This window comes from Anolis carolinensis, chromosome 6, assembly GCF_035594765.1.
Source record: "Anolis carolinensis isolate JA03-04 chromosome 6, rAnoCar3.1.pri, whole genome shotgun sequence".
In the NCBI taxonomy this organism is placed as follows: Eukaryota; Metazoa; Chordata; class Lepidosauria; order Squamata; family Dactyloidae; genus Anolis; species Anolis carolinensis.
In genome coordinates this window covers 112,152,225-112,164,788 of record NC_085846.1, presented here as the reverse complement: position 1 = coordinate 112,164,788, position 12,564 = coordinate 112,152,225, and the positions used below count along the sequence as shown (strand labels likewise).

Below are 12,564 nucleotides of genomic sequence, written 5' to 3'. Positions count from 1 at the left end.
CTATATTTCTTAAGGGGCAATAAATTCTAATGCAGGTGAATGGCACCATCATTGAAAAATTAATGCAACAAACTTTGTTCAAAAACATTTTCAACTGCTAAAAAAATACAAATGTGCAAACTATTTCATAATCTCACGTCATTGTTAATCTCTGTGAAGTTAACCAATTGACCAAATCAAGTTGTGTTCATTTAAGAAATAAATTTTTTATGAGTCTTGCAATTTGGTCTTTTCTATTTCAGTTGTATTTGGACCAGCTTTGAGTTTTAGTTCAGGAAATATCCAAAGTGCCGAATCCTGTTCAAAATAGTTTGATTCAGATCGATTGCCTTACTGACATCAGACCAACTGATGGTATATTGTGTGAAAGGAAGGGGAGTGATATGCAATCATTTAATTATGTGAACTTATATATTTACTTTTTTCCGTTCTTTCTCCAGGTCTCTTTAGTCTCACTCGTAGCCAGTCTGGCTGGGAAATCTGAGATCGGTGCCATGAAATCTCTCCGGACCCTGAGAGCTTTAAGGCCATTAAGAGCTTTGTCACGATTTGAAGGGATGAGGGTAAGATAAATGCAAGCCAGCATTGAGCATCAGCCATATCATAGGATATTGATTTATAAGATGGTCCTTTTGAAAGTTTCTAGGATGAGGATGGTGGGGTGTCATAAATAATGTTTGGGGACAGGAGCAGTGATTCCAGAAGGTAAAGCAGTATCTGTCTGTCTGTTTGTCCATCTGTTCATGAGTCCAAGAAGACTGGACAGGTTCAGGATGTTAGGAAGGCTTTTACTATTTACTTAATAAATTTATTTAGTTTATATTGTACCTTTCTCCCAGTATGAGAGTCATAGAAATCTCAAGTAAAGAGTATGGCATCATCAGTGGTATGGGATCTGTCTGCATTGGGATGTGAAGATTCAGGATGCATTTACATGATAAACTAATGCAGTGATGGCAAACCTATGACATGCGTGTCAGCACTGACACGTCTAGCCAATTTTGCTGACACGTGGTGGTCACCTCTTGGGTTGTTAAGTGTTTTGTGGCCAAACTTGGTGTCATTTCATCCAGTTGTTTTATTGTTTACTCCGTCCTACAAATGAACAGTACATTTTTATATATATATATATATATATACATATTATTATTATATCCTATTATTATATTATCCTATTAATATACAGTAGAGTCTCACTTATCCAACACTCGCTTATCCAACGTTCTGGATTATCCAACACATTTTTGTAGTCAATGTTTTCAATACATCGTGATATTTTGGTGCTAAATTCGTAAATACAGTAATTACTACATAGCATTACTGCGTATTGAACTACTTTTTCTGTCAAATTTGTTGTGTAACATGATGTTTTGGTGCTTAATTTGTAAAATCCTAACCTAATTTGATGTTTAATAGGCTTTTCCTTAATCTCTCCTTATTATCCAACATATTTGCTTATCCAACGTCCTGCCGGCCCGTTTACGTTGGATAAGTGAGACTCTACTGTATTTTATATCATTATATTATATTATATTTTTACATTATATTATTATTATAGCATTCATTCTATTATTATTCTATTATTGTAGTATATTATCATATTATTACTATTATATTATATTATTATTATATTATTCATTATTCATGACTATATTGAAACTAGAATAGAGAGAAATCAGTGTGTAAACTTTGTGAAGCTTAAACTGCAAGAAGTACCATAGATTGTTATACATGGAAATAATGGTAGTAAATAGTTTTTGATTTATTAAATACAGTTATATATTACACGTATACATTTTTGTTATTTAAACTATACATATTGCGAAATTATGGGTTTTTTTTTTTCTCAGAGTGACACACCACCCAAGTCATGCTAGGTTTTTTGGCGAATTTTGACACACCAAGTGCAAAAGCTTGCCCATCACTGAACTAATGCAATCCACTGAAATCAGTTGGACTTGCATAGGACTTGACTAAGGGTGCATCCTCCCTGTTTAATTAATACAGTTTGACTTCACTTTAACAGCTATGGCTCAATGCTATGGTATCCCAGGAGTTGTAACTTTCCAAGACTTTTAGCTTTCCCTGCCTGACAAGTCTTATAACTGTGCCTTTGCTCGCTCTCTGTTGCTGTTGCCTTTCTTTCCCTGTTGTATTTCATTCCCTTTCTCTTCCAACCCCTATATTTTCTAATCTCTCCAAGGTGGTGGTCAATGCCTTGCTTGGAGCCATCCCTTCCATTATGAACGTCCTTCTCGTCTGCCTCATTTTCTGGCTCATCTTCAGCATTGTGGGCGTCAGCCTCTTTGCCGGAAAGTTTGGGAAATGCATTAACATGACTGAAGCCAATTCCACCATAAACGATGCACTGATTAAAACAATGGCCGATTGCAGAAAAGTAAATAATACTCGACAACAAAGGTTGTACTGGACAACAGTTAAAGTGAATTTTGACAATGTTGGGTCTGGTTATCTGTCTCTTCTACAAGTGGTAGGTTTTAGAAAGATAAGGCACTTCTATTTTTCCATTCTGTGACCTCCTTTTTTCCTTTTCATTGTCACTGTTTCATTATCTAAAAAACCTATACTGTTGGCAGATAGCTAAAAATAGCTATCCTAGGGTTTATCTACACTGTAGAATTAGTACAGTTTGTCACCACTTTAACTACCATGGCACAGTGTGATGGATTCATGGGAGTTGTAGCAAACCCTCTTACTAATAATCTTCCTGTCAACCCTTTTACTCATAAATTATCCCCTTTTATTGTTTAAGAGTCACATATTCCCCATGTCATTTATCCCAATTCTTACTTGATATAAATCAGTTAAAATTTGCTATGGTTTTGGCATATATAGCTGATGAATGGTTTCCATTTTAAAAAGTAAAGATTTCCCCTTGACATTAAGTCTAATTGAGTCTGGCTCTGGGGGTAGTGCTCATTTCAATTTCTAAGCCGAAGAGCTGCCGTTGTCCATAGATGCCACCTAGGTCATGTGGCCGGCATGCCTGCATGGAGCGCAGTTACCTTCCCACCGGAGCGGTACCTATTGATCTACTCACATTCGCATGTTTTTGAACTGCTAGGTAGGCAGAAGCTGGGGATAACAGTGGGAGCTCACCCCATCCCATAGATTTGAACCACCAATCTTCCAGTCAGCAAGTGCTACACCTGGTTTCCATATACCCAAACAAATTCTCTTTTATTTCCCCTCTTTCTAATGTAATTTTTTAGATAAATCTATGTCTTGTATTCTATTTGACCAATACTGTTGTCACACTCCAAGGCAGAAATCCCTTTGACTGCAAATAGCACACCAAATTGGTAAAATCAGCAGACAGTTTACTGTAGAATATATAAAAGCAAAGCAATAAAAATAGTAAAAAGTACAATCCAAAAATTAGACACTATATAAGAATGTCTTTAGGGTTTCAGCTTAAATCCAATCCATCAAACTGTAGAACTTCCATGGAGCAAGGCATGAAAAATCAGGAAACACAGCAACACAAAACCATAGGCAAAACTTGGACAAAGTAATTCAGAAAGTAAACAGTAAAATCCCAAAGGCGAACTGGAACTGGAAAATTCCCTGGAAATATGGGGCACTTGGAAACAAGACCGAGGAGGTAAAGCAAAGTTCCCTCAATTAGAAACCAAAGGCTGCATCAATCAATAAAAGTCTTCTCCAAAATCCCAGATTGTGAGAAACACATTATTTTTTCCTTTCCCAGCAGCTAGCTGATTGCTATCTCTCCTCTGTTGTAAATGAGCAGAGTGCTTGACTTTCTGATAGTCTTCCCTATATTTATTGTAAAACTGCCTTCAGTTCAAGGTTTTCCTATTGCTGCCAGCTGGAAAAACAACCTCTGAATCACTACCAGACTGTTGCTCTGAAGAACTCGGTGAAAGGTTCACCTCCCCTGGCTTAAGCCTCTAATCTGAACCTTGCTCATCTACACTTAATTCCAGCTGTTCAGGCCTCTCATCAACACTTAACTCCAGCCCAAGCCCATCAATAGGAGTACTATTCCCTTCATGAACATCAGACTCAGGCCGCATAGTGGGAACAGACACAGACTGAACTGGCCAATATACAACACCTGTATCAATATATTCCCTAATGTTTTCCATGTTTTGACTAGCTCCATCCTTGCGTTTGTGAAAAAGTATAATGTCTTTATTTGGTAGATTCTCATTCTTTTCTTCCAATAATGATACACCCTTTCTCTTATTATCCAGCTTATCCAAAGGCCCCATCCACATTGTCATGTGATCAGTGTAAATTTACATGCAGCTCAAAGCAGTTAAACTGTATTAAAGTACTCTACTCTGACCCTATAATACAATTTCAAACTGCATTATATAGTAGTGTAGAGGGGGCCCAAGGTGAGTCTTTGGATAAAGGTGTCACCCTGTATTAAAACTAGAAATCTCTATAGGAAAAGCATGAACTCTGCTACTGAATATTGTCCTCCCCTGCAATGCTAGTACTAAATGCCCTAAGCAAGCTTCTGGTCTGTATTTTCAGGATACTGGCAATGATATATATGTAGTTATTCATCTGATGTATTCTGAGTTAATATAAAGCAGTGGTTCCCAACCTGTGCTCCATGGACCACCAGTGGTCCCTAAGAATTACAATACTGTACCATTACAATGAGAGTGACTGGTCTCGCAAAACCCTCTTATAGTGTCGAGGTAATAGGGATGTCAGGAGGGGAGAGGTTGACTACCCATGAAAAGCGCAACAGCCTCCTGACTGTTGCTTCTCCTCCTTGTCCCTTCTCCTGAGCTGTTCCATGAGGCGGCTGGAAGTGGGGGCTCCTTGATGTCTTCATTTTTAGGCCTCTTCCTGGGGTTATTTGGGGTGCTAATTCAGAAAATTGCATTGGATAGACCACATCAGCTCTAGATTATTAAATATAAATTTCTGTGGGTGAGCAGATGGGGACTACTGGATGGCATATGTCCTGTAGAAACTAGAGCTGATGTGATCTATCCAATGCAATGTTCTGAATCAGCATTCCAAAAAGCCAGGCTGAATCTATAGTTGACCAAAAACTGTTTTGTAATCCTTTTGGTACTAACGTTGGAGAATGGTCCCTGGTTAAAGTGGTCCCTGGTCAAAAAAAGATTGGAAACCACTGATATAAAGAATTCATCTAACTCTTTTGCCATGTTCTTGCCTTCATTCTGTATTCCTGTCGGCATACCTTTCACAAACATACCTTACAGTCTTTTTCTTATAGGCAACATTCAAAGGTTGGATGGACATCATGTATGCTGCAGTAGATTCTGTAGATGTAAGTTACAGTTTCACTCTTCTCTTAAGGTTGATTCTAATGAGCATTTTGATTGATATAATCGTACAATAGTACAAGCAGGCGATCCCCAAGTTACAAACAAGATAGGTTCGATAGGTTTATTTTTAAGTTACATTTGTTCGAAGTCAGAACGGATACACTTTTAAAGTATAGCTCCATCCATATATGTATGTTTGGATAGCATGGGGTAGGGTTAACAATCCTGTGGTGTTAGTTTTGCTGTCTGTGCCCTTGTTTAGAAGATTTCACCTCCCTTTCTATTCCTGTGAGAATTGGATTTTGGAAAATTTGGTTTGCTGTGGAAAAAAGGAGTGAGGATAAAGCTACAGTAGATACTCCCTTTCCCCAAGATAATAACTTTTCAGGAGTTAATTTCCCTTCCGAGGGGAAGATTTCTCTCATTTCCTGTTGTCTCACCCTTGTTCTTAACTATGAGTCATATGTAGGTCAGATGTCTGTAACTCAGTGGCTGTCTGCACTAGTCCATTCAGACTCAAACATAGTGTTCAAATAATGTTTGTTTTCCATTTCTTTCCCCTGGCTCCTGCTATTTGATGTTTCATCCATCTCTCAATGTGTTTTTCAATTCTGCAGACTGAACGGCAGCCCCAATGGGAATCTAACAAATATATGTACCTCTATTTTGTGATATTTATTATTTTTGGATCTTTCTTCACTCTGAACCTTTTTGTTGGTGTCATCATTGACAATTTTAATCAGCAGAAGAAAAAGATAAGTGTCCAGAAAGTTTTTCTGTCTTCCTATCTCCACTGAAGATCAAAACAGAGTGATATCGTATATTGGACAAGCCTTTGTTGCTGAAAGATTATGTGAGCTTTTGCGGTACCCAGAGCCTTTAATTTGGTGGACACTGTTACTTACGAAGAAGTGATTTTATATATATATATATATATATCTTATTCACTTCTCCCCAAGGTTCATTTTCTCTGGCTGTTAAAACAGAGTCACCTAAATGCTGTTTTCTCACTTTGGAAAATGGATAAAATTGACAGAGCACTCATGTGTTGTCAAAGGCTTTCATGGCCAGGATCACTGGATTGCTGTGAGTTTTCCAGGTTGTACGTCTGTGTTCCAGAAGCATTCTCTCCTGACGTTTTGCCCACATCTATGGCAGGCATCCTCAGAGGTTATGAGGTCTGTTGGAAACTAGGCAAGTGGGGTTTATATATCTGTGGAATAATGTTCCAGGTTGGGAGAAAGAACTCTTGTCTGTTTGAGGCAAGTGTGAATGTTGCAATTGGCCACCTTGAATAGCATTTAATGGCCTTGCAGATTCAAACCTGGCTGCTTCCTGCCTGAGGGAATCCTTTGCTGGGAAGTGTTAGGTGGCCTTGATTATTTCTGGAACATGACCATACAACCTGGAAAACTCCCAGCAACCCAGAGCACATATGGATTGGGACATAGCAGTATGGGAGACTGCAATGAGACTCATATAAAGGAAACAATATATGGGGTTTGATTTGAAGAATCATCTGGGTGAGAACAGTTTCATGCATTGTTTTAAAAAGAAAAAGTTATATATATATATATATATATATATATATATATATATATATATATATATAAAAAGAGCTAGGTCCATAAAGTGGAATTTGTAAATCATGTAGCCCAAGGCTTGAAACGGCCCAAGATGACTTCTTAGTTCTCCTCCTGGGATATTAATTTTCAGTCATGTATAGTTTAATAGGAATGATAACATCATAAAAACATATGTTTTTTAAAAAGTGTACATTGATTTTGAAAGCGGCTTATTTTGTAAATTGGGGAGCAGCAATTGACAGATGTTGATTTGTGCCAAATGATTCAAATCTACACCTCTCTAGTGTGATAATCCAGCACAATTTTCAGCTTTCTAGGGCAATAGGGAACTTTTGGTATCTCTAGCAAGATCTCTATTCTGTTCTGGATGCAACAAGGCAAAACCAAATGCATGTACACCAAAGATAAGAAGCATTATCTAAAGTTGGGATTGCTTTCTCTATGTGTAGAAGTGATATATATATAAAAACCCAGCCCCCAATAATAATAATAATTGTCTTTTCTTTTTGTACTTTGGTGGAGAAGACATCTTCATGACAGAAGAACAGAAAAAGTACTATAATGCCATGAAAAAACTGGGATCCAAGAAGCCTCAGAAACCCATCCCAAGACCATTGGTGAGTAACATTCTCTTGCAGTTTCTCCATACAAGAGAACCATGCTATAAAAAAATTAATAGGGACAGGCCCATAGCCTGAAAAAAATTCGGACAGGTTGAAATATTTTTCCCTTCAGAAGACTTTTCAGGCCAATGTCTCCTGATTTGGCATAAGATCTCAACAAGGCCCTGAAATTACTATCATTATGCAAAGGTTCTTCACAGGTAAAAGGTCCTGAATGTTTGCTCCCTGTTAAAGCCCGTTCTTTATTGACATAAAGACATAGTATGACACAGCAAACGAGAGATATATGTTGGATTTGTATCACAAAATCACAAGTCAAACACTTCCCAAGTGTTTAGGACTGTGTGATGTATTTTCGGATGATGCATACAGAAGGCCTTTTGCAGCTGACAGATCATAATTTTGTCAATGTTTATTGTTTCCAAATGCCGGCTGAGATCTTTTGACACGGCATCCAGTGTGCCAATCACCACCTGTACTGGTTTGTGCCAGAGCCTTTGCAGTTCGATCTTGCGGTTCTGATAACGGCTGAGTTTTTCCTGTTGTTTTTCATCAATCTGACTGTCACCTGGTATGGCAACATCAATAATCCAAACCTTTTTCATTTCCACAACTGTGAGGTCTGGTGTGTTGTGTTCCAAAACTTTGTCAGTCTGGATTCGAAAGTCCCACAGTATTTTTATGTGCTCATTTTCCACTACCTTTGAAGGTTTGTGATCCCACCAGTGGTACTTGTGACATAAATTCCAATGAATAAATGATTAAATGTAGTTTATCATTGTAATTTAGTTTTGCATCAGATCCTGAATGCCATTTCAACCTTTCCTTCTCCAGAACAAATACCAAGGATTCATTTTTGACATTGCAACCCACCAAGCATTTGATATCAGCATCATGGTCCTCATCTGCCTTAACATGGTCACTATGATGGTGGAAGCAGATGAACAATCTGCAGAGAAGACATACGTTCTTAGCAAAATCAATGTCCTCTTTATCACAATCTTCACAGCAGAGTGTGTCATGAAGCTTGTGGCTCTGAGATACTATTATTTCACCAATGGATGGAACATTTTTGACCTGGTTGTTGTGATCATGTCAATTGTTGGTAAGTATTACCAGGACAACAATGTCCTTTTGTCTAATTTTGGGCAAGCACATCAAACTTTCTTTTTAAGCACTTACCTAAACCTGTCCCATTGAAATAAATAAACTCCATCACAGTACAGTAGAGTCTCACTTATCCAACATAAACGGGCCAGCAAAATGTTGGATAAGTGAATATGTTGGATAATAAGGAGGGATTAAGGAAAAGCTTATTAAACATCAAATTAGGTTATGATTTTACAAATTAAGCAACAAAACATCATGCTATACAACAAATTTGACAGAAAAAGTAGTTCAATTCATGGTAATGCTATGTAGTAATTATTGTATTTACAAATTTAGTACCAAAATATCATGTTGTACTGAAAACATTGCCTACAAAAATGTGTTGGATAATCCAGAACGTTGGATAAGCGAGTGTTGGATAAGTGAGACTCTACTGTATCTCTTTGGCAACTCTGCATTGCAACCAGTTGTTCTGGCATTGATACGGGATTGACATAAATGTATGAAATATGTTGGCAAACATCTAACATTGAAGACCAGGCAATACAGCGTGGAGCCTTTCTAGTGTTTGTGACAGTAAATTAAAGAATTTGGACTTAACAGAGTCTGGATGCTGTGCCTATGTGGGTTATCTCTGTTAGAATTGTCTGGTTATGTTATAGAAAAGTACCCAAATAAAAATAGAGCAGATCATCTAAAAATAAGCAAACAGGATACTTATGGTTGAGCATTCAGCTCACAGCAAGCAGAGCGTGAAGTGCCATGTGGCTGTAAAGAATTTAGAGCTTAGGAGGCAAACATGCAGAGTTCTGTCTTTATAATTACATAAGGTTTATTTACAAAAAAAACATCTACATTTCTTCATAGTAAAAAAACTGGGTCCTAGGTACTCTATAACTCCATCTCTTCTAGTGTTTCAAAGAGTTATTGAGAGAGGAGAGAATAAATTAGATACATCCAACTGTCATTCAGGAGACAGGGGAGAAGGGATTTCCCTTAGCCTATACTAAAACTGACTGCTGTTCCTTATTGAGGACTGCAGACTTGAGCAGTGTGGGGTTGAATTCCAACAATCTCCAGATGTCATCAATTAATATATGTATGATGTGTCTAGATGTCCTGAATGAAATCACTTAAAAGAAACTTTAAGAAATAAGACTAAAATGCTTGCATTTGGCTAGCCTACTAATCACTATATAATTTTTTAGAGGGAAAGTTTAATAATAATAATAATAATAATAATAATAATAATAATAATAATAATAATAATAATAATACTTTATACCCCACCACCATCTCCCCACGGGGACTTGGGGTGGCTCACATGGGGCTAGGCATGAAAACATGGTCCAAAAGTCGGGTAGGAGTAATATCTAATGTTAACCACAACATGGCACTGCAATGGAAAATGAAAGAGAAAGAGAAAACTTATTTAATTTCAGCAATGAAAGGTTAGCCTGAAACATAATCTCTTGAAGAACCACCCGTTCTCATGATCAAATTCTGGATTTTAATCACCGATTTCTCCTCTTTAGGTAGTGTGCTTTCTGGCATTGTGGTTTCTTTCTCACCTACTCTTTTCCGGGTGATCCGTTTGGTGAGGATAGGACGAATCCTGAGGCTCATCCGCTCTGCGAGAGGAATCCGCACGCTCCTTTTTGCTTTGATGATGTCCCTCCCGGCTCTGTTCAACATTGGTCTCCTGCTTTTCCTAGTTATGTTCATCTATGCCATTTTTGGCATGGCCAACTTTGCACATGTCAAAATGGAAGTTGGGATTGACGACATGTTCAACTTCAAGACCTTTGGGAACAGCATGCTCTGCCTTTTCCAAATCACGACGTCCGCTGGCTGGGCTGAACTTCTCAGCCCAATTTTGAACACTGGGCCTCCCTTTTGTGACCCAAACCCCGTTTCACAAAGGGGGGACTGTGGGAACCCTGCCTTAGGCATCATGTTCTTTGTCACGTACATCATTATAACCTTTCTCATCGTTGTGAACATGTACATTGCAGTTATTTTGGAGAATTTCAACGTTGCCACCGAAGAGAGCACTGAACCTTTAGGCGACGATGACTTTGAAATGTTTTATGAAGTGTGGGAAAAGTTTGACCCCCTTGCCACTCAGTTCATCCCATATGCAAAACTGTCTGACTTTGCAAATACTCTGGCAGCCCCCCTGCGTATACCTAAACCAAACAAACTTGAGCTCATAACAATGGATCTCCCAATGGTGAGCGGGGACAGGATCCATTGCTTGGATATCCTCTTTGCTTTCACCAAAAGGGTGCTTGGAGACTCCGGAGAGATGGATACCCTTAAGGTTCAAATGGAGGAAAAATTCATGGCAGCCAACCCATCCAAGTCATCTTATGAGCCCATCAACACCACTCTCCAAAGGAAATATGAGGAGATGGCTGCCGTTACCCTCCAAAGGGCCTTTCGGAGTCACTTGCTTCAACGGTCCATGAAGCAGGCCTCATTCTTACACCGTCAAAAAACCAGTGACGGAGACATCCTCGAAGAAGATGCTCCGGAAAAAGAAGGCCTCATTGCACATCTCATGAATGAAAACTATATCACCAGCCCTGACAAAACCCGAACACCATCCTTAGAATCCATCCCTCCATCCTACCATAGTGTTACTGGAACCCTGGGTGATGGTGCCGAAGGGGAAACATCCAAGGCTCTTAAACATGAAGAACCTAGAGATGGACATCTGTCTCCAAGGAAGGATAAGGAATCTAACATGTAGATATTCCTTTCTCAAAGACACCTTAAAATTACATTAAAACAGACACTAAACAAAAGCTATCGCAGCCTGCAAAAGAATCTGAGCAGACTGTAGCTTCGAGATCGTAGACATTTACCATTTTTGAACATATTGCTCATTCTTTGGCCTGCATGAATAAGAAAGACCTGGGAAAGGTCATTGTGACTTTGTATCAGGACCATCTCTTAGATCCAGAAACCCATCAAGGTGAGGATGGAGCAGTTCTCCTCTTGATGTAGCAAAATGGGTTTGTGGCTAAATAGATGATCACCATTGAACGAGACTCCAGGAAATAAAGGGCTCAGTCACTGGAACAGCCTAGATAGCATGGCACGGGGGTTGTGCAGCTAAATGATTGCTAGCAGATTTATCTAGTTGGACCCCACAAGTAATTATTTGTTAGGCCCAATTTGCTATGAATGATTTCTTTAGCCCACAAAGGGTATGCATTTAAATGAATTTATTTTGATACAATTCCAAACAGTTATAGATTAAGTTGGGGTAGCAGGGAGGCCAACTTCTTTATCACTGTGTTACAGTATGGTATAGAAAGTTATAATTTATTAATTTGGAAAGATACAGGACAAATAGAACTAAATGGAAAGCTGTCTATATGTCAATGCAATATTATTATTATATTGTTTATATTCATGGAATTTTTTTGTGATAAAACAAAAACTGATCATCAATGATCCAAGGAGCTTACAATGTAGCTATTGCATGATTTGCTGATATGACACCTTCTACTGGAAATATGACAACCATACTCAGAATTACCATGACGTGTATACATGATTGTCACCATGTTACTTGCCATTGCTATGAATAATAAACAGACCGATTAATATTCCAGATCTTTATTGCATAAATAGTAACTGGAAACACTTAGTTAAACACCTGATTAAAAATACAAACTGTTTTATTTTTTAAATGAGGACTGATCTTCATAATCAGAGTATTTTTCACACCCTAAGAATATAATTCATAAGAGTATCATTTAAATAAGAGCTCCACAACATAGGCTTGAACTGCTAAGGCATGTACTTGAAGACTTTGCAAAGTGATGGTAGATTTGATACTGGGCAAATGTTATCCAGAACCAAAGGATCCAAATTTGGTATCTCAATAACTATTACATACTAGCTCATTCAGGTCAGTTGGAACAGCATTGG

The 12,564-nt window shown here is 38.2% G+C and overlaps 1 protein-coding gene across 5 annotated transcripts in view; it reads left to right on the top strand.

The window, feature by feature from the left end:
* The window catches only part of LOC100560187 (sodium channel protein type 5 subunit alpha), a 37,905-nt gene extending 25,661 nt beyond the window's left edge, over window positions 1-12,244 (top strand). For 3 of the 5 annotated variants that reach the window (XM_062957817.1, XM_062957816.1, XM_062957820.1), the window contains 7 exons: window positions 441-563; window positions 2,204-2,491; window positions 5,249-5,302; window positions 5,918-6,055; window positions 7,399-7,503; window positions 8,344-8,614; window positions 10,155-12,244. In XM_062957817.1, coding sequence (XP_062813887.1) covers window positions 441-563; window positions 2,204-2,491; window positions 5,249-5,302; window positions 5,918-6,055; window positions 7,399-7,503; window positions 8,344-8,614; window positions 10,155-11,374 — 2,199 coding nt within the window. In that variant the 3' untranslated portion in view covers window positions 11,375-12,244. The remainder of the gene's footprint in view (window positions 1-440; window positions 564-2,203; window positions 2,492-5,248; window positions 5,303-5,917; window positions 6,056-7,398; window positions 7,504-8,343; window positions 8,615-10,154) is intronic. The other 2 variants (XM_062957818.1, XM_062957819.1) reach the window with 2 other exon arrangements.
* Window positions 12,245-12,564: the final 320 nt, after the last annotated feature.